This window comes from Ischnura elegans, chromosome 10 (assembly GCF_921293095.1).
Source record: "Ischnura elegans chromosome 10, ioIscEleg1.1, whole genome shotgun sequence".
Lineage (NCBI taxonomy): Eukaryota > Metazoa > Arthropoda > Insecta > Odonata > Coenagrionidae > Ischnura > Ischnura elegans.
Window position 1 is genome coordinate 71,823,968 of NC_060255.1, and position 20,084 is coordinate 71,844,051.

General features: G+C 37.9%; 1 protein-coding gene across 1 annotated transcript in view; it reads right to left on the bottom strand.

The window, feature by feature from the left end:
• The window catches only part of LOC124166453, a 779,139-nt gene that overhangs the window by 563,745 nt on the left and 195,310 nt on the right, over positions 1-20,084 (bottom strand). Inside the window, exon 3 of the mRNA XM_046543984.1 lies at positions 7,671-8,138. Within this exon, the coding sequence (XP_046399940.1) occupies positions 7,671-8,138 (468 nt within the window). The remainder of the gene's footprint in view (positions 1-7,670; positions 8,139-20,084) is intronic.

Sequence of the window (20,084 nt, forward strand, 5' to 3'; positions counted from 1 at the left end):
GATGATTATAGAAGGTCATTAATATTATTTCAATTGAGTGTTGAGTGCGTTCATACAGTACTACTTCTTTTTTTAACCCCAATTGAAATCAGCGAACTATTATGGTAGTTTTTAATACACGAAGTTCTTCTGGAACAATAGAGCATTATTCCGATCATCCTCCGATGAGGTTATTAACTTTTTGCCACGAACTGAGCGCCCTGATTTCTTTCAGCGAGAGAGATCAACGATCTCCTCCATATCGACTGGCGTGGCAGCACACTCTCTCACACCCGGCCTAATGTTTTAAGTCCTTCCTCATACAGATTTGAGGCTTAAATCCGGGAATGATAGCGGTTTCGTGGGCTCATTGATCAATGGGCGCATATTTGAAATGGGCGCTGCATATGGCGAGCCGTTAAACCCATTTCGACCGAAAGGGGAAATCGACGATTTGGAAATTGGATACGGCCGAGGATTAACTTCTGTGGAAGCGGTAATGGATGGCTTTTATCATCGGACGAAGTGGACTTTCTTTAATGGCATCACAAAAGGTATAGAGACGGTGATGACCCCCTCGTAATGGCATTCCGTATCGCCCGTTTTAATGGATGCCAAAATCGTGCGTCCCATATTTTATAATTAGATTTCGCATTTTTTTGATACCTTTTGAATTCATGCTTGCATACCGTAGATAAGAAATGCGAAAAAAATGTATTCATGCAAATTCAAAGACATTCGAAGCAGTAACAAATTGAAGATTATCCAGGGCAGATAAATAGAGGCTTAGCATTAGGATGTGTTCAGCTAATTTCTGAATGATAAATCATTTGCTCCGTAAGAAGCAACTTGTACTTTGAACTTTTGTATTTCAATAAATCTTGAGTGAAAGAAGGCTATAGGAAGGAGTTATTGCTGAACTTTTGGTTATGGGAACCCACGACGAGCCTGCATGAATACACGTCTTTAGAAGGTATTGTATAAGCAGTGTGGCGCTATAAATGTGTAAAAGGTAAGAGATATTTAATACGAGAAGGACACAAAGCTGCTACCGCCAAAAGGGAAACATTTCACAGCCCAATAGCGGGGAGACCGAAAATACGAAATTTTGTGATAATTTTTTTATCAATCAATATATTCACAGCAAATATTGATCATCTTCAAAGTTCCTCCCATTAAATGTCACACATTTATCTAGTATTTTTTCCATTACTCAAAACAAATTTTAAATTCACTTATTCCGATGTTGTTTAGGGCTTCCAGGGATATTAATTTCACCTCTTCTACAGTACCATAGCGTTTTCCTTTCATATCCCCTTTCGAGTCTAGGGAATAAAAAGAAGTCGCACCGGGCTCGTACAAAGGCAGAACATTGGTGATCTTCCAGGAAATCATTTTTCTAGTGGTTCCTTTACAGCGCACGGAACTGTCTTCAAGGGACCACTCAGCATTCCCATTCTTTCGCATTTCAATAATTACGATAGTATGATGAAATATTGTACCTTTCATGTTAGCAAAACTTTTTGGATTTGTTATCATTCATGTACTGTCTATTACTGAACATATATGATTCATATGTTCGGAAAACACACTTCACAGTGCTTCTATGAGGTTAACGAAGCATTCATATTGTATGATTTTGAAGCAGTATATGTTGTAAAATTTTGACTAGCAATTTCTATGCAAGTTTATTTCTATAACAGATATGTGACTGAAATATCGTGCATTTTTATAATGCTGCTAACCAATTATCGAAGATAAGCAACCAGTAAACATGCATTACATCATATGTTTACTTGAATTCTTACGCCCAATAATTTGCCCAAACACTTTCAGATTAAACCCATATTATGAATATGCAGATCTCTTAATTTATCATCCATTCTTACAATACATTCGGGTTATTAAATTTTTATTTGTGAAACCGTAAGCCCCTGGAACACTATTTTTTTATGAATATTATTCCTTTTTAAGAGTGCATAAATTTACATGAAGACTTGAGGGTTATATGAGAGGCTTGGATGTTCGAACTATAAAGAACATCTCTTACATCGGCATCGGCAATTTATTCTTAGAACCTCACCATGAATATAGGATAAACATAGAAGAAAAAATAAAAGAGATCTATTGCAAAACGGATAGGTATAGTTATTTGTTTTTTATCCTAACCAATAAATGACGCAACTAAATGTAAGGTGGAATTCAGTAGTCAAATAAATCCAACGTGCCCTTATTTTTAATTCAATTTTATTGATGAAGTGATTCTTTCCCGGCGATTGGAGTACGTGAAGTGTTCTTAGGATTTTCAGCGGTTAAATTAGCCGTATATCACTTACGTTATGAACTATATTTATTTTTTTTAAATCACCGTTGTTGTCCTAACACCCCCTGCCACATGCCTGTGAGAGCTGCTGGTGGTGTAATTTTTGAATGAAGATATTTGCCAAATCAAAATCATAACCCGGACCATGTATGAATCAAAAATTTATTCTTAATGGAAAAATTAGCCAAAATTAGTACCTACGGAGCATGCTCCATTAGGTTTTTAATTATTCGTTGAAACCTCCCGTCGTTTTTAAAATAAAAATGAAGCAATAATAATTACTCATCACTGCGTCATTTATTAGCCGAAATCCGTTGTCCACCCTTTCCATGATATGACGGTCATGTCAGATCGTTTTACACGAGATGCTCTTGATATACACGTTATATATAATCAAAGCAGAAGGGATTTTCCGCGCTGTTAATTTTACACGACGCTTGAGCGTGAGACATACTCCAAAATTTTATTCCAGGGCGACAAGTAATTTTTTTCCTAATTTTATATCATCATTAAAAGCATCAATTTATTATAATTTCACTTAAGCCTTATAAAATGCATCACGTGTATACCATCAATTTAAACGTGGAGTGCCAGCATTTTTAAATACCACCTTGCGCGTAAACTATTTTGTGGTTATTCCAGTAATGAAAATAAATGCCATTACATTTATTTATTACCTCATTTCCACTTTTTAAAATATCCTCCTCTCGTGGTGTGATTAAATTTACCAAGCTGAGTAAAATGTTTTTGTCTAGCTCATACTTTAGCAGGCTGAATTTCTTATACAATTAATTCAAATACAAATAAATTCTTTATAGATAATTTTGGCACTATTAATGATTGGATGAAGGTGAGGGAATCATTCTTATACCATAAGAAGACATCATTGACTGAATCATGGACATGATATGCATTTACTAACTTTTTGTTTTGGTAGCAAGATGTCGCAAACATTCACGATTTTTCAATTTTTCAACTGAATCACTTGATGCAGAGAATTTTCTTACCTATTATATTTTTCCATGCGTAATATGTAATTTATGTAATGCTTGCGGATGGAAGTAAGCAATTTTTAATGGGATTATTCATTACGATCCTCTCGTACTGAATGTCTATTTGAATTTATTGTACATTTGTTTCGATATCATCTCTTTAACCCACAGTGTATTCTATTTTGGTGGCCGTATTTTGCAATAATTATCGCTGTATTAATTAAAAAATGTAATAGTAACACGAAAACGGTTCGCAAGGTTAGGTTAGAATGTTTTGGCTTAGGTGGTATTGGTCAGTATTATAACATTTTATGTTCTTTAATTTGGATTGTATCGAATTCCGTGAAGATATGAAAAAGTGTTTCATGGGCCAAAGGAAAAATATTAATACAAACTACTGGGACACGGGATTGTAGGTTAAATAATTATAACTCAAAGCCGCTGTAAGTAAATATATTGGATAATCATGGATACAACTGCGGGGTATGCTGGCTACCGGATGAGTGAACGTGAACACGTATCCCAGGAACAGCTTTGCACTCCAAGCCACCGAGTGACAGACCCGTGAAGTAGTATCCCGGGTAAGGCGCTCATTATGAACCTAACACAAACAACCTACAGATGTGAAAAACCGTAGCTTTCCTGCCAAATGGCAATTGACGGTTGTGGGAAACACGCAAAACTGGAAGGCCAAAGAGTGCATTGAATCACTTTCTAATATCCGCTACCCCTCCCACGAGCGTTCCATCCTCCGCCTAGCTTCTGCCTCAAAATCAGCGTTCACTCTTGCTCATTTGCATACGTAGCGCGCCAAACTCTTTTTCCCGCAGACGGGCGAGGAAGTCCACCGTCGCTTAGTCGGTCCGCTGCGCCGCCTGCGGGCATTGAAGTCATTCACTCGTCGTCCCAATTTGTAATTCTCATGAGGATGCGTGGCGGGGAGGTGGTAACGAACTCTGGAAGTAAAATGAGTGACTACGTCATGGGGAAAATTCAACAGCCCATTTTCGTCGCGTTGGCCAATATGCTCGAGAGTTAGCTGATATTATACTACGGCAGGAATGGAATTTATCTCTATCGAGTAGGATAAGAGCGATAGCACCTTCAGGCGTGACTTTTTACTGTATATTCATGAATAAGTTGATTTCAAATTGTATATTCCACAACATTATTGTTATTAATGGAACCGACTGAGTTTTTAGTACGACGATTTTCCTGTGAAGGCTTAAGAATATGAGCCAATAAGTTTTAGTAAATTTTCTGGATGAGCCTAGCATAAAAACTCATACATAGAAAATACTGTGCCGTAATAATGAATTAAAGTAATCAAAATTAATTAAATCTTAAATTGAGCAAAGAAAACACTAAAGTAATTCTTGTAACAGTATACCTTCCTTCTTACATGCTCGCAGGACCTGCTAGCGCGAAGATTCATACGCAAATTTAATGTAATCTAACCACTCTTCCATAGAAATAATAGTTAGTGATAAAAAAGTTTTTTTTCGGTGATAAATATTCAATTGAGAACAAGAAAAATGAGGTGTCTAAAAGAAATTTAAAAACTTGGTAGTATAGATCCAATTATAACTACTCATTACATTCTCACCTACACGCACTCTGACATTATCCATTGTGATGTGTATTGTCGCAATAGGTTTTGCTAATGGCCTACTGAAAAAAAATTGAAAAAAAAATTGAAAATATTTAAATGATATGATATTACTTTTGTAATTTTCCTCAGCGCCGCGGCCGCCGTTTTCTTTATTAGATCTCATTTATTTTCAATGTGAACCTATAAGTAATGTTGGTGTGTTTGCAATCAATCAGAAAAGTAATAGGCAGGTACCTTTTATCAATATTCATATTTTTATGAGAAATAATATGCTTATTTCCATACCTTCCAAACAAATTTCCTTTTGTTTTTAAGGTTGAAATTTCCCTAGATTTCTCATGTGCTGTCATGGCTGTGTTACTTTTTCTCTCCTCTTTCATTTCGGATCTATTCGTTTGTTGGCGACCAACAATGAAGCGGAATAGGGCTAATGGTTTTCACATTCCCCATGAGGTCAGTATTATATTTTTTTGGTGCTTTATTATATTTATTTGCATTAAATGATTTCGGAGTATGAGATGTTGAAAATCATTGGGATGAACAACTATATTGGAAATTGGAGATCGCATGGATTGATTTAACCATTTTTAAGACTAAAAAGACGTGATGAGTTATTACCATATAAATGAAATTCAAGGATCACTGGGATGTTTTCGATCTTAGTAGTTGAAAAGCAATTTTTATGGAAGTTTCGTTTTGGAATTGCATTACCTTAAAATATTCACCATGTCATTTTAAATATCAATCACTGAGGCTGCAGTGAGCTGGAATTGTTTCATGTCCTCTGAGAATGTTTCTCGGCTACATCTGAAAACATGGCCTTCTATATTTGTAGCAAGTGAGGCTGCATCCGCTAATATTTGCTCATTTCTTCATTCTCGCAAAGAGAAATTGAGGTTTTCAATTCTAACTTGAAAGTGTACACAACCATTAGAAATAGAGTTTTGCTATTTATTACTGCGTTACTAGTTCCTAGGGGAAAGGAATTGTCGGTTCGCGAAACATAATTTTTTTGAGATATTACTTCTTTCCATTGAGATGAAGTTTAACTGTGACTCAGGGTCCCAGAATGTTGTTTTCAGACACACTGAAAATGAACATAGATGCTGTTTACCACTCGTTACCACGATCGACCTCTGGAATTTCCCCGAGGCAAATGTCGTATATTTCTTTTTCAGATAATCGAGAAAGAAAGTTTTTAAGTCTTTAGTATTTCAGGGTTAGACCAGATGATTTCTCATTTACAATCTGTTCAAGAGTCGATTTTGTGGCATTTTTTCAAGTTATTATTTGCTAGTGAGAGTGTTAGCAATTTATCTGCCCCTTTTGCAATGGGGATGACCGTTTTACGCTTTAAAATCGATCATATTTTGATTTGGCCAACATTGACACTGGTTGAACGCTCTCCATCGTCCAAATCCTGATAGGCACCAGTCGATTTATTTTGCACTCTGGCTGTAAAATGTCAGCTTTGCTACTGCTGAAAAAATGTTAGCAATTTATAGAACAACCGAGCAGAAACATGCTATTATTTTTGGAAGAAAAACCGCATTTATTAATATGGAATGATAATGAATACAAAAAAGATCTCGATGGCTAGGAATATGCCAATACATTAAGCTATCAATTGGCGCAAACGTCTCCTAATTCTTTTTGTAATTTTATTTTTTCGGTATTATGTGGCTAGGTATTTTTTGACAAAATCATGCTTTTCGGCTTCTGTTTCATTCTCTCCCTTCTTGTGCTGGCTTCAAGCACTAGGTGACGAAGTCTTGGCTCTAGGCCACTTTCTCATTAGTACGACTTATCACATTGCGGCCACTGGAAGTTTAAAGGCAATGGAATACCCCCAGTGAAACGGGGATTCCCCAAAAACATTGTTTCAATTAGTCTTCGAAAAGGCATTCAAAGTACTATTCAAGGCAAAAATTTATTAAAACTTTTGATGTTTTTGATTTTCTTCTACTTGAATTTACAGGTTTCGTACTTTTTTTGGACAAATAAACATTTAAGTTAAGAGCCCAAGATCTCTATGCCCCAGAAAGCTCTGATAATGCATATGGGCCACTTGGACAATTCTCTATACACTCCTTGGCTATGGCTCATTGTATACAATACATCAACGTTTGTATTTCTTACCACTTGGATGTGTGACAAATCGTTATTGCAACTTGGTTAGTGTTTCCTGGCAGATGACAGCATCATATAGAAGCACATAATTATATAATGCTGTATGTTTACATCTAATAAAGCAGAAAATATGAAATTCAGACCACTTGGAGAATCAATTACACCCTCCTATTGTTATTTATTATATTAGTGGCGTATTGTATACAATACATCGACGTTTGAATTTTTTACCACTTGGATATGTGAAAAGTCGTCATTGCAACTTTGTTAGTCCTTCCTAACAAATGACCGCAACATAAATGACGCACATAAATCGCCAAAGTTGCTCGTTAGCATCTAATTAACAAGGAAACATGAAATGCAGACCACTTTGATAATTCTCCATACACTCCCATTGTTATTGGGTAGCCTATTGTTTAAATACATCGACGTTTGAACTTTATACCACTTGCCAGTGTGAAATGTCGTTATTGCAACTTGTTCAGTGCTTCCTAGCAAATGACAGCATCATACTGATGCACATAAATCGCTAATGCTGCTCGTTAGCATCTAATTAACCAGAAAATGCGAAATCAGACCAAAAATAACGACATTTGTCGAGGATAATAAGGGAAATTCAAGTGCAGGTACTCACACAGCACGTTGAGTTTGACGGATGCAGTGAGGGTTGAGGGCAGGGCAGGATGTCGGGCGACGCAGGAGACGCGAGCGCCATGCAATCCCCGTCCCACGCTGCCCACCATGATGCCGATCCCTTGCGGTGAGAGTGACTGCGAAGAGAGGTCCGTGGACGCGTGCGACGCCAGCCGGTCGTCCAAGAGCCAGGAGAGCGAGGGAGGCGGTCGACCACCCTCTGCCACGCACCGCACCGTGATAGACGCGTCCTCGCGGACCTCCACCCCGTCCCCGCTCACGCCCACTTCATCATCGTCTTCTTCATCTTCGTCGCCTTCATCGTCGTCTTCATCATCCTCATCGTCTTCGCCGTGATGTCTACGCGGTCCTCCGCCTTCGTCAGAAGCCTCAAGGCGCATGCCCAAGCCGAGGCCGGCCGCGCCAACTCTGCGACCGTCCACGGACAGGTAGACTCCATGCGGGGGCTCTGTGGAAGAGAGAATGAGGGAACCAAATTAAAAACTAAATATGTAACCCGCGCGTCAAGCGTCGAAACCATGGTAGTATTTTAATAAAAATCCTGTGGAAAAACAAAGTAAAAATTTATTCATCCAAAACGTTCATCAAATCCCACGAAGTAATTCCGGAAATCACCAACTTGCTCATGTTACGTTTCTTTGATTTAACTACAGATTTAACGGGGTTTCGAACCTTTTTTTAAGTTAAGAATTGAAAAAAACGTGAGGAGTGAATACGCCAGTAATCGACATGGAAAAATCAAAACGATAAAATCAAATAATAAATGAGTATAAAGTGAAATTTGGGATTGTATTTTTCGTTAAACGCCAGTGACGTAACGTTTCAAATGATGCCTATTTTATCACTGTAGGTGGAATTTTAACAGAGCATATACGGAATGACAGAGAGCGATGTTCCTTAATAATATATTATGTATGGTACATACGAAATTCCTTCAGTTACCGTGAATAAAAATTCACCCGTTGCCTCGAATTTTTTGGTGGCTTTCGCTATTCAAGGATCTCTACACCTTCCGGATTTTCACTTCGTTGGTTATCAGAGGCTGGCAACCAACGCTGGATATAAGGATAATCGCCCGCATAAAAGCCGAGAATATTTCGAGTTGTCAATTTGATTATAACCTGCAATACCGTATATGTACAAAAGGTACTTTACCAACCTCATAATAATTAGCCGTAAAACTGAGGTAAAATATATTTTGTGTAAACCACGACTTAGCCTGCTTCACAGCCACGATGAAAGTGTTCTTAGCAGGTATTGCCAGAAATAACTTTTGAAGCCCCATGGACATAATCATTGCAGGATGCGTCAATATTTTCCCATAAAAAATAGAACTATCAGAGGCTGACCACTAACGCAGTGAAAACCCAGCAAAAAGAAACATCCAAAAATTCACCTGTTCCGAAAATGGAATACCGAATTTCCGGTTTTAATGATAATAATGTGTTCTGTACTCACTAGGTGAAATTAATATCTACTACCTTTAATCTGTTTTACATTAAAATAGGGGATCGGGTTGGTGTGGTGGCTAGCGTGTTGGCTTCCCACCCGGCGGGCTTGGGTTCAAATCCCGGCAGAGAATTTAAAAGATATCCCTATCCCTGCTTGAGTGTTGTGTGGAGGAAATTTCAAGCGCAGAACTCCGTCCGTCGTATGGGACGTTAAGCTGTGGCCCCCTTGGCGCCGGCTTTACGTCCAATACGACGCCGCCGCCGGATTTCTCTCCACCCTTCCTTACCTACCCTTCCCTCATGGCACAAATGACCTCAGCTGTCGGTCGCCTCCCCCTAATACCATACCAGACATTAAAATTTATCCATGCCCGGGAATATTCATAACCCATCCAGTTGGAATCCGAACCCGCGACCTCTAGGTTAGAAAGCGAGGGCTTTATTCCGCTTCCACCGAGGCATGCAGGGCATGGAGGATTTTCGGGTCCCTAGGTGACTCTGGAGTGAGGTGATTCTGGATGCAGGATGAAGCCTTCGCACAGCGCCATCCAAAAGCCCACTAACTCTTCATAATGCGAGTTAGCCAGGGAGAATCGTACACCTTTCCCTGTATGCGTAAATTACGCCGGCCTGTGGCTCAATCTTGGGTTAGCTGTGTTACGATTAATTTCACACATGCCACCTGAACAGCAGTGAAATTGCCTTAGCAATAATTCATTTCAACCGGGAGTCGAATCCCGGATCCTTTGACCACTGTGGGGATTTCCTAGATACTGCGGATACCATTTTCTACTCATACGTCTACATAATACCCTGCGAGCCACCTCTTGGGTGTTTGGCAGGGGGTTACCAATCACCAATACGAAGCAATTCCAACATGCATTTCGGTATCAAGGATTTTTAATTTCCATGGAAATTCCGTATGTAACCTCATTGAGTAAGAATTAGAAGGTCCCGTTAGAAAGTACTTGTTGTGAGATGGTGAGATAAACAATGGTTTAATTATTAAAGCGCAAACCTATTGAAGTTCCCAGGTCATCAAATAAATTACAATAACACAATGTAATGTTTAGTAGTCTGTTGATGTAAAAGTGTATGTATTTGAATTTGAAGTCAAAGTCTATTTTCTTGCAAAAAAACTTAATAGTAATGGGAGTGAGGTAGATGGAATAAAACTTAATTATTTAAACTAAGTTCTCACAAGAGTCTATTTGCGTGACCTGATAGGATGAAAAAAACAAACAACCGCGTATAAAAGAATGGATAATGTATTTGGGGAAAAAGAAACGTAACAAGGATTACACAGGTCAACAGTGGTTTTGGTGCCGGAGCTTTTAAAGCTGATTCCAAGTATAATTGGGGTGCTGAATCCAAATATGATATTAGTTTTTTCCTATCAGCTCTAGTTTTCAAGATACAGATATGTTGTTACTTACGTAAAAAAAGTTCAATATGATGATATTACATAAATGATAAAACCCACAAAATAAAAAGACTTGATTTATTTATTGGAATGTTAAATCACCTACAATTACAATAGTTTTACAATACAATTGAATACAAATAGTAACATTTTTCACTGAAATAAAACAATTTAAAGAAAAAAAAGACGTAAAAACGTCACTAAACACTACGGAAGCTCCTTTTGCGCGATTTTCTTGCGTGCACTTTGTTAAAACAGTCTCGTTTTAAGCACCAGTAGTAATCTGCCATCATATATTTATCTTCCTTGGTAGCGATCTTACATTGTTTTGATTTCCTGGTGAAATCATTCGCCTTGTTTTTCACTTGTGTCGCCTAAATTTTCAGGAAAACAGTCTAAGTGACTGTGTATAGTGAACTTTTATGCTAATATTACATCCAAGTGGTTTAAAGTTAGTGAGCATATTGTTTACCTGCTCAAGATAATTTCTCTCGCTAGTGATTTCTCAGAAAAAAATTTATTACCTCAACAAATGAAAGCCAACTGTTTTTTTAATCTCATTCAATGGCTTGACAAAAGCAGTTTTGTGGCCCATCTGTGTCTGATTTGTGGCCCATCAAAACTACCAGCTTTAAGTTTTTCGATACTTATCTGCGGCATTTTTATTCTTATGTAGCCGAAGCATGGTTCATCCTTGTCAAGAACCTTTACAAATTGCTTCAATAAGCCTAGTTTAACATGAAGGGGCGGTAAGGTGATTTTCTCCCGTTCACCAAAGACTTAGCAATAATGTTTTTACCCAATAATTAAGTTTTCTCCTTTTGACCACTCCTTAATCCAGTGGTTTGTCTGTCCCTGCTAGCACAGAGGCACCAGAAACAAGGATATTTTGTGTTGCTAAATTGCTGCCCAAGAAGAAAGTTCACCAATTTTAAATCTACACAAATTACCTAGCGATGTCCCTAGTATTTTATCTTCTGTAAGGCCAATACTATTGTATCATATTCTTCTTTCGTTTCAGTTGAATGAGCGATTGGTATTGAGCCAAACTTGTTAACATTGTGAAGAACACATTTTAAACTACGCTTGGAGCTATCAATGAACAAACGCCAATCACTAGCTTCATATTGCGGTAGTCCCATTCCTTTCAGAAGATCTCTAACGTCTAAACAAAATGTAAGATTGTCTTCTTGAGTAAAGAGGGGTAGCAGATCCTTTTCAATTGTGGGATAAAAATTTATTTTTTGTACCTTGTTCCATTAAATTCTTTTCATGCGTCCTTGAAGCTAGTAGTTCAGATGCTTCCTTCGGTAAGTTCAATTCTCTAACAAGTGTGCTTAGTTCATCTTGATTGATGTTGAGGATTTGTTGATACTGCCTCGTAGTCACTGCCACTATCGTCAATAGAATCAGGCTCATATTTATCTTCACATACATCACGTAATGTCTGAAATATTAGGATCGGGATTTCTTCTGAATGGGGTACCGGGTGTCTAGCTGAAGGCAAATCTGGATATTTCCATTTGTGGCGATTGTTTCGATTAATTCCCGAAACATTTACCATGCAAAAATAACAGTCGTCAATATGGTTTGTAGGTTCTCTCCAAACCATTGTCACACCAAAATTTAAACTTTTCCTTTTTCCTGTAGTTCAATACCGCTGATGTTCTGTACATGTTTTACACACAACATGCGGTGCCTACTTTTTACCTTGGTCACCAAGCTGAACACCAAAATATCCTAGGTATGCACGTTTCACATAGTATGTAATGTTTTTCCTATTTTCTTTTAAAGTATATTCCCCACAAATGTAACAATACACATCACAATGATTTACACAGCTTCTTCGAATTGAGCTCATTTTTAGAGGCTACTTTACAAAAACTTTGAGAATTTGACCATTTGTTTTCGGAAATCCCCTTACAGCTTATTTACTCCCGCCTCTCCATTTTCAAAGACACACTCTCTCTTTACCCTATCCCCCCTTTTTTACTCTTTTTATAGATTGATTTAAATTTGAAAAACATTTTCTGAAATATATCAGAAATTTGAAAGAATCTAATCATAAAATGCACCGTATCTAAAAAAAGTAGAGCTGTTACATAAAAACGGATATCATATTTGGATTCAGCACCACTAATATTGTTAATATCAGCTCAAAAACTCCCGGCACCAAAAAAAATGTTTTTTTTGTTGGCCTGTGTTATCAATGTCCAACAATCCGCAACAGGATTGAAGACTTATTGCTTACATTTCCGTTTATTCATCAGCCATTCTATCATTATTTTACGCACTTAGCATCCTTCTTAGATGAAAATGTTATAATAAATAACTGCATACATTTGTACACTTCCTGTGCACTTCCTATCGTTTTTGTGGGAAAATATAATATGTATAAAATATAATAGATTTCAAACAAAAATCATATCTTCTTAAATAATGAGACGTAAGGTATTGATTTCCTGTTAAAGTTATCGATAAGACAGCGTTTTTTTTACTTTTGTGCAGATGTACTCAATTATCATTCATTAGAATAGGAATAAATATTTGATCTGAGAAAAAACTCACAACCACCTATTACAGTTGCGTATATAAAAACAGCCAGCAATTCTTATGTTTTTCACGCACTTCCCAGGTTTGCTCAGGAAAGACTATTATACGAAATTCATGCTACATCGTGGGCAAACATATAAACGCGTGATCGACTTCTAAAATACATCATTCCGTCCTAGGTCTAGATATTTATTGATATTGAAGCTTAGTTCAAAAAAATCGGTAAGATAACATTTATTTCCTTTTTATACATATGCACTCATTATCCGTGTGTATGGGAACGTAAATATGACCCGAGAAATATCCTTTCGACCACCACAACAACTTCTTGTTTAAAAATAGGCAGTATTTCCTTATTCGTGATTTCATTGTGGAGGAAAATCACCAAACGTCCAAGCATCCGCAAAAGGGTTTGGAGATTTGATTAGTGGCACGTCGGCGATTCGTCCGAATGCTCCCATCTGTCCGCGATAGCCAGTTTTCCGCCCAAAACCGCCGCCACGGCCACCAAATGATCTTTTTCTCCCTGCCCTGTCTCACCCGCTCCGGGGCTTCCGTCAGCCGGGCTCGCAAACCGTAGCGGGCACTGGCTTATCCGGACGAAGCGTTACATTTCGCCCGTGTCCGACGCGACAAGATCTGAATTAGCGATGGACGTGCATTGGGTCCCCTTGATTTATGACTTCGGCACCCGCCAATCAAACGATTGGGACAAGTCTCTCTCTCCCGCCCTGGGGAAAATAACGCAGGGCGCGTAGCGGCTTCATTACGAAGCTGTCCGGTCTCATTCAATCCTTTGGATGCACGCTTCCGTGATCCCACTATCTGGCATCACTATCTCCCTCAGCCACTGGCGTTGGTCACACATGCACGGACCCTGGCCACACGCTTTGCCCCCCCCAGACCCCCCTCTATTTTCCCTGTGGCGGAATTAACCCTTTTCCGTGGAAATGGAGGGTTAACACGGTGCGGTCCGAACGAACGCGTTACTCCGCAAGGGGACGGCGAGGCGGCGCGTCGAGATGACGGAAAATTACCCCATCATCGCAATCTGAATTCGCTCTTTGTCCCTCGTCCATATTTGAAAGTCATCCATTTCGTTCTGTCGTGGGTGGGTGATGGTCTTTATATGCTTAGCGACTGCGGATGATGAACTTCATTAAGTTCAGTCCTCCGAATAATTGAAGAGAGACCAAAATATTAAGAGACATATTAGAGGAAGTCACTCACTCATCTTGTGATCTCTTTAAAGACTGATTGTTTACATGAACCCATCATGTTTCCATTTTCAGCAACAAATTTTAATATTGATAATCAGTTTTATCAAGTTTTTTTTTCAATTTAAGAAAGACCGTTAACTTTTCCAGCAGTAAAATGACGGAAATTTACCCCATCATCGCAATCTGAATTCGCTCTTTGTCCTCGTCGATATTTGAAAGTCGTCCATTTTGTTATGTCGTGGGTGGAAGATAGTCTTAATCAGCTTAGCGACTGCGGACGATATATTTCATTAAATGCAGTCCTCCGAATTATTGAAAAAAGACTAAAATATTAAGAGACAAATTAGAGGAAGTTACTCAGTCACCTTGTGATCTTAGGCTTTCCTGGCGTATGAAGATGTTAAGGTTTTCTCGGGTTTCTCACCAGGTTAGGATCTCCATCTCTGCCGACGTTTCATGGCCGTGTCGTCCATCGTCATCAGGGCTTGAAGAACTGATGAAGATGGACGAGACGGCCATCGAAACGTCGAAAGAGGTGGACAGCCTCACCCGGTGGGAAACCCGAAAAAACTTCAACGTCTTGTGAACTCTCTCGTGACTGATTGTATACGTGAACCCATTATGTTTCCATTTTCAGCTACAAATTTTAATCTTGATAATCAGTTTTTATTAAGTTTTATCCGATATAAGAAAGACCGTTAACTTTTTCTGCAGTAAAATGAGAGAGGTGCTCGAAGAACTCACTCATTTTTTATCCGGAAATCAATTTAAAACTATCCTATGACTATATGGTTTTTTGCCTCCAAAAATGGTGGGTATGTCTTGTTTTAAAATAAAAATTGCAGCGTGAGTCCTGATTTTAAGGATACGGCTTATTAGAAATGATTGCAGAACAGCTTGATAGGTGAGTAAAGAGCGACACCCACGCTTTGTTTTCCAGTATTAAAGAGCTAATGCTTCCTCATGAGATGCAAGGTATTGAATTCCGGTTAAAATCATCGGTAATAAACAATTGTTTTTTAATTTTGTGCAGTTTTACTCAAGTATCATTCATTAGAATAGGAATAAATATTTGACCTGAGAAAAAAAACCCACTGCCAATCCTACCCCTCCTTTTTGCTTTAGTGCATTTTTTCCTGATTTTAGAAAAAGCGTGGTTTTATCTCTTTAATTTCATTGGTATTCAGTATATACTTGTAAATTTTAAGCATCATTTTTTAACCCATTTTAATTTAACTTTATTTTATAAAAGTGCGGCATGTAAGACAGCAAAAAACTTCCTCCTATAAGAATGATAAATAGGAAAGCCCAAAACGATGGAAGACGCTTCAATTCAGCTTACTAACAACATCATAAAATATGTGGCGATTGCTGCACTGAATAACACTTTTGTAACGATTACTACGCTGAATCACACACTTGTGTGGTTTCTGCAGTGGAGCATTTATTGCCACTTCAAAGTACAGACTTACTGATTGTTGGCCGAGATGGCTTGTTACACAGGGTGTTCCATTTATCTTGACCACCCGTAATAACTTTTTGTCCAGATGCAAATTCAAAAATTTGTCAAGTAAATGTTCATCAGCCGTCAGGGGGACATTAATCAGCATGATTTCCTTCCTTGTAGCTTTGCTATTTACAAAGATATGAACAGCGCTATGTCATTTTTAAATGGCTCCCTATAATTTGTATTCGGGAATTCATTTCCTCTCTTTAAGACCTATTCAAAAATGTAGCAAAGTGGACCATTAACATAAACGCAACGTTAGGAAAACATAAAAAACTCGTCCACTTACTGGAGTTAGCTGTATACAGATAAAAACCAAGTGAAAACATAACACAAAAGTCACTTTGAGCCCGGGACCACAACCGCGTCCACTTACTGGAGTTAGCAGTAAACAAATGACAACCAAGTCAAAACGTAACGCAAAAGTCACGTGGATCCTCCTGTACTATAGTACTGTACAGTACAGTACAGTACATGACACATTTTTGAATTTGCATCTGGACAAAAAGTTATTTCGGGTGGCCAAGATAAATAGGACACCCTGTATAGTGACGGCGAACTCTCTCGAAAGCCGCGTCGGAACATTCTGGATTTTCTCTGAAAAGGCCGGCGTCGGGAATCGAATGCGGGCCGTCCGATTGGTAGTCAAACAGTGTTGCGGCGGATACTGCACCACAAATATAAGGGAACAAATTGACTCCTCCAGAATTCGTAATTGTAATCTTGTGGTCGCTACTTATACACGTTAACCCTCAACCGGTGACGTGCGGTCTGAGAGACCTCTGCGTTTAAAGAATTATGAATATTTTCGAATTGGCTGTTTTTAAATATCTAAAATCATCGTTAGCTTCATATTTTTGTATAATAAGGATTTAACACTATTAAAATTAAACGTTTTTATTATTTACTTCTGTAAATTTACAGATTAATTCGATTAACGGTCTGTGAGACCTCACGTCACGCCTGCAGAATGCATCAAGAAAATGAACAAACGAGATAAATTCAAATGTTTCCTATTAGTAAGCCATATTTCTTTCGCATTTTTAGCCCTTTTTTGAATTATGGCGAGATATTGACGCTTAAAAGCGTTAATAATGACTGAAGTGTTTTTGATATCAATTTTTGAATCCTGTTTTAAATTACTTTTTTCACCAAAAAATTGATTCGTATTGGTAACGCATAAAATATAAAGTTTGAAATAGTTTAGAAGATAAATAAACATAAACTTAAGCAATGAAAACACCGTCGCAACATTTTATGAATATTTGATTTACTGCGGTCTCCCAAACCGCAGGCCACTGGTAGTATAATAAATATTTCACGTCACTGGCTAAGGGTTAACCTTTGCGCCAAATGACGCCCGTTATGTTGTGCGGAATAAAAACTTAAATGCTTACCTTGAAGTTGAGCGATTAATACAGATATCTATTGTTGAAACACGTTGCTCATACTACCTCTAAAGACCAAGGAATTGTGTAAGAACAAATTTTCATCTTTTTTTGATTTGTACTGAAATTTTCAAGCCGAATCGACAGTGGGAATTGGGTTTATAATAAATTATAAGATATCATCTATAAACAGACGAAGCTAGTTAAGAAAAAGCGTTTAAAATACTTGTGAACATACACGGAAATTGGATAATAATAACTTAAATAAGATGTTTTCCATTTTGAACATCAATGAGACTCCACTAAATGGAGAGAATATTTCGCGGAGGTAATACGATATTCATTGCTCCATCACGGAGGCAAAGAATCGCTACATACAATGCGAGATGGCCATTCGCCTCAAGGTGATATCAGAAACCGTGAGTCGGCCCTTATTGACGCCGTAAGCTGAGACAGATCCTACTGTTGCCTAGAAGAATCGGTGGAACTCCTCTTTCCTAGGTGATTGTTGAAAATCGGGGAATTTCTTTGGTGAAAGCAGTGGGTGAAATGATGAAAAGACAATGAGGAAAAAAAATCATCGAACGAAATCTTATTCGGTAACGCGGGGGCCGTAATGAGAAAAGTTGGATCCGAAGTGAGTACATCTTCAGGGAGGGTGTTCAAATCAAGGAGGTATATTGAAGGGGGAAAACAAAGGGGTGGGTTTGCATTTTGCTGGCAAGATGAAAAAAGAAGGGGTGAATTAGAAAGAGGTATTTGGAGTGAGGGAGAGGGGGTAGAAGTAAGTTTTAAAGACGTTCGCACACATTTCGGAGGGTGACGTGAGCGTCTTTGAGCGAATCACAAAGGAGAGGGGAAAAGAGGCTGGAGGAATGGCAAACCGGGACATGAAAGTTGAGGTGACTCGATTTCAAATGCCAATTATCGATTCCACCGATTCTCGGGCACGGAATTGAAATCGAAGATTGATTGAAGAAGAAGAAGACAATTTCGGGAAGATAAATATTTTGAAAATAGATTGTCCACAAACTGCCCACATTAAACTTCAAGTCCAGTCTAGGGGCAACCCAGAACATGCTCCTCACAAACATCTGAAATCGTGACCCAGCAATTCCAACTACATACAAACTGCCGAAACAAGCAAATCGTTTATCAGTCTTTTCTATGTATTTCCTTCTTATGGAATTAGCAAGTAAATTATTGATAAATTAACTGTTCAAATATTGACATATAATTTGCTTTATTTTAGAAGAATCCAAACAAAAAATTATAAAAGAAAGAAAGCTGCTAATTGCAAAAATGATAAAAAATGAAATTGGCAAAAAATTAAAAAAAAAACAATGGAAAAAATAAATATTAAAAAACATTTTCAAAATGATACTGTTTCTCTTTCTCAAAAAGTTCAATACAATTATTAGTTTTAATTTTTTCTGCTTACACAAACACAGCACTACACCCACATCATAAACAAATGCGCATAATATGAAATGTAATGTAAACTGGCTAATTAGGGTGAACTTTGATTTACCGGGACGGCAATAACGCGCCCGCGGCGCGCAAATTAATGAGATGATACAAGTTTTTGCTAGAGGCTTTCGCTTATAGTCTATGCAGTTCTCTCCATAGTTTCTGGGTTAGCTTCGTCGAAGTATTGTGGTATTTGGAATGTGACTAGCCTTTGTAGCACAAAAAATTAAATTTGAGTTTTTTTTTAATTGTGTCCGGTTACTTTTGGTTCCGCCATCGTAAAAATCCAAAAATTCGTTTAAGTTTCTTCACCAACAATCGAGGTTAATATTGAAACATATTTTATAATTTATTGAAACCGCATATGAGTCAAGTTGTGCTGGTGAAATTTCATAGCAGAGTTTATATTAGTCTTCTTCATGGAAGATATAATATAATCTACTATTTCCGGCATGTACCGCATCAATTCTTGCATAAACTATTCGCAAATAACTTGCATTAAACATCTCATTTTTCTACAAAATTAAGCATCAAAATTAATTTCATTTAAAAAAGCTTAGATCGGCGGCACTATGGCACCCCTACGTCTGATGTCCCGTCGAATTTCACAAAATATTTTACGAGTCTAGTACTACGATCTTTCCGTCATAGCGTAAATGATAATCTATCTTCGTAACAAAGAATAACATTTTATTATTATATTAACGAGTACCAAAGGTGTTTGGCACAGAGTAAAAAACGCTTTAACCCATGTGCCATTTTAAATAGAGATTACTTCGAAGGTGACTAGAGTTTGTAACACAATAAATTAAATTTTGAAAAAAATTCCGGTTATTTTTGGGTCCTCTCTTGAAGGTAGCCCGAGTATGTCACTTTAAGTTGCTCTAAATATGTACCTTAAAAGAATCGTTGGAAACATTCGGGAATGGGAAATAGATTTCATACAATCGGAAGTGGAATCGGAATTGGAAAAAGTAGAATCGATTCATTTCTACATGAAATGAGATAGTGGGAAGAAAGCAGTTGGAAGGGGTAAGTGCGCAAGGAGGAAGGGGGGAGTAATGAAGTGCGTGTCTTTTACTCGAGGGGATGAGGGAGGTTGTTGTGGGCGGAAGAAAGGAAGGAAGTTGAGGGGTGGAGAGAGAGAAAGAGGGAGCGGTTTAAAATCTTCCTCAATTTCCCATCTCACTCCATCACCCCCCAAGAAAGACAATTCCCTTGCTTCTGTTCCCCAGCCATGCTCCTTTTTATCAACAACCACAAGTAAACAATTGAAAAGGTATGGTAGTTTTTCACACAATTTATTTAAGACGACCGGTTTCGTCGTCTTATTTTTGTTGTTATTTTTTTGTTTATTTAATGAAAAGGGCTGACTTAAACGG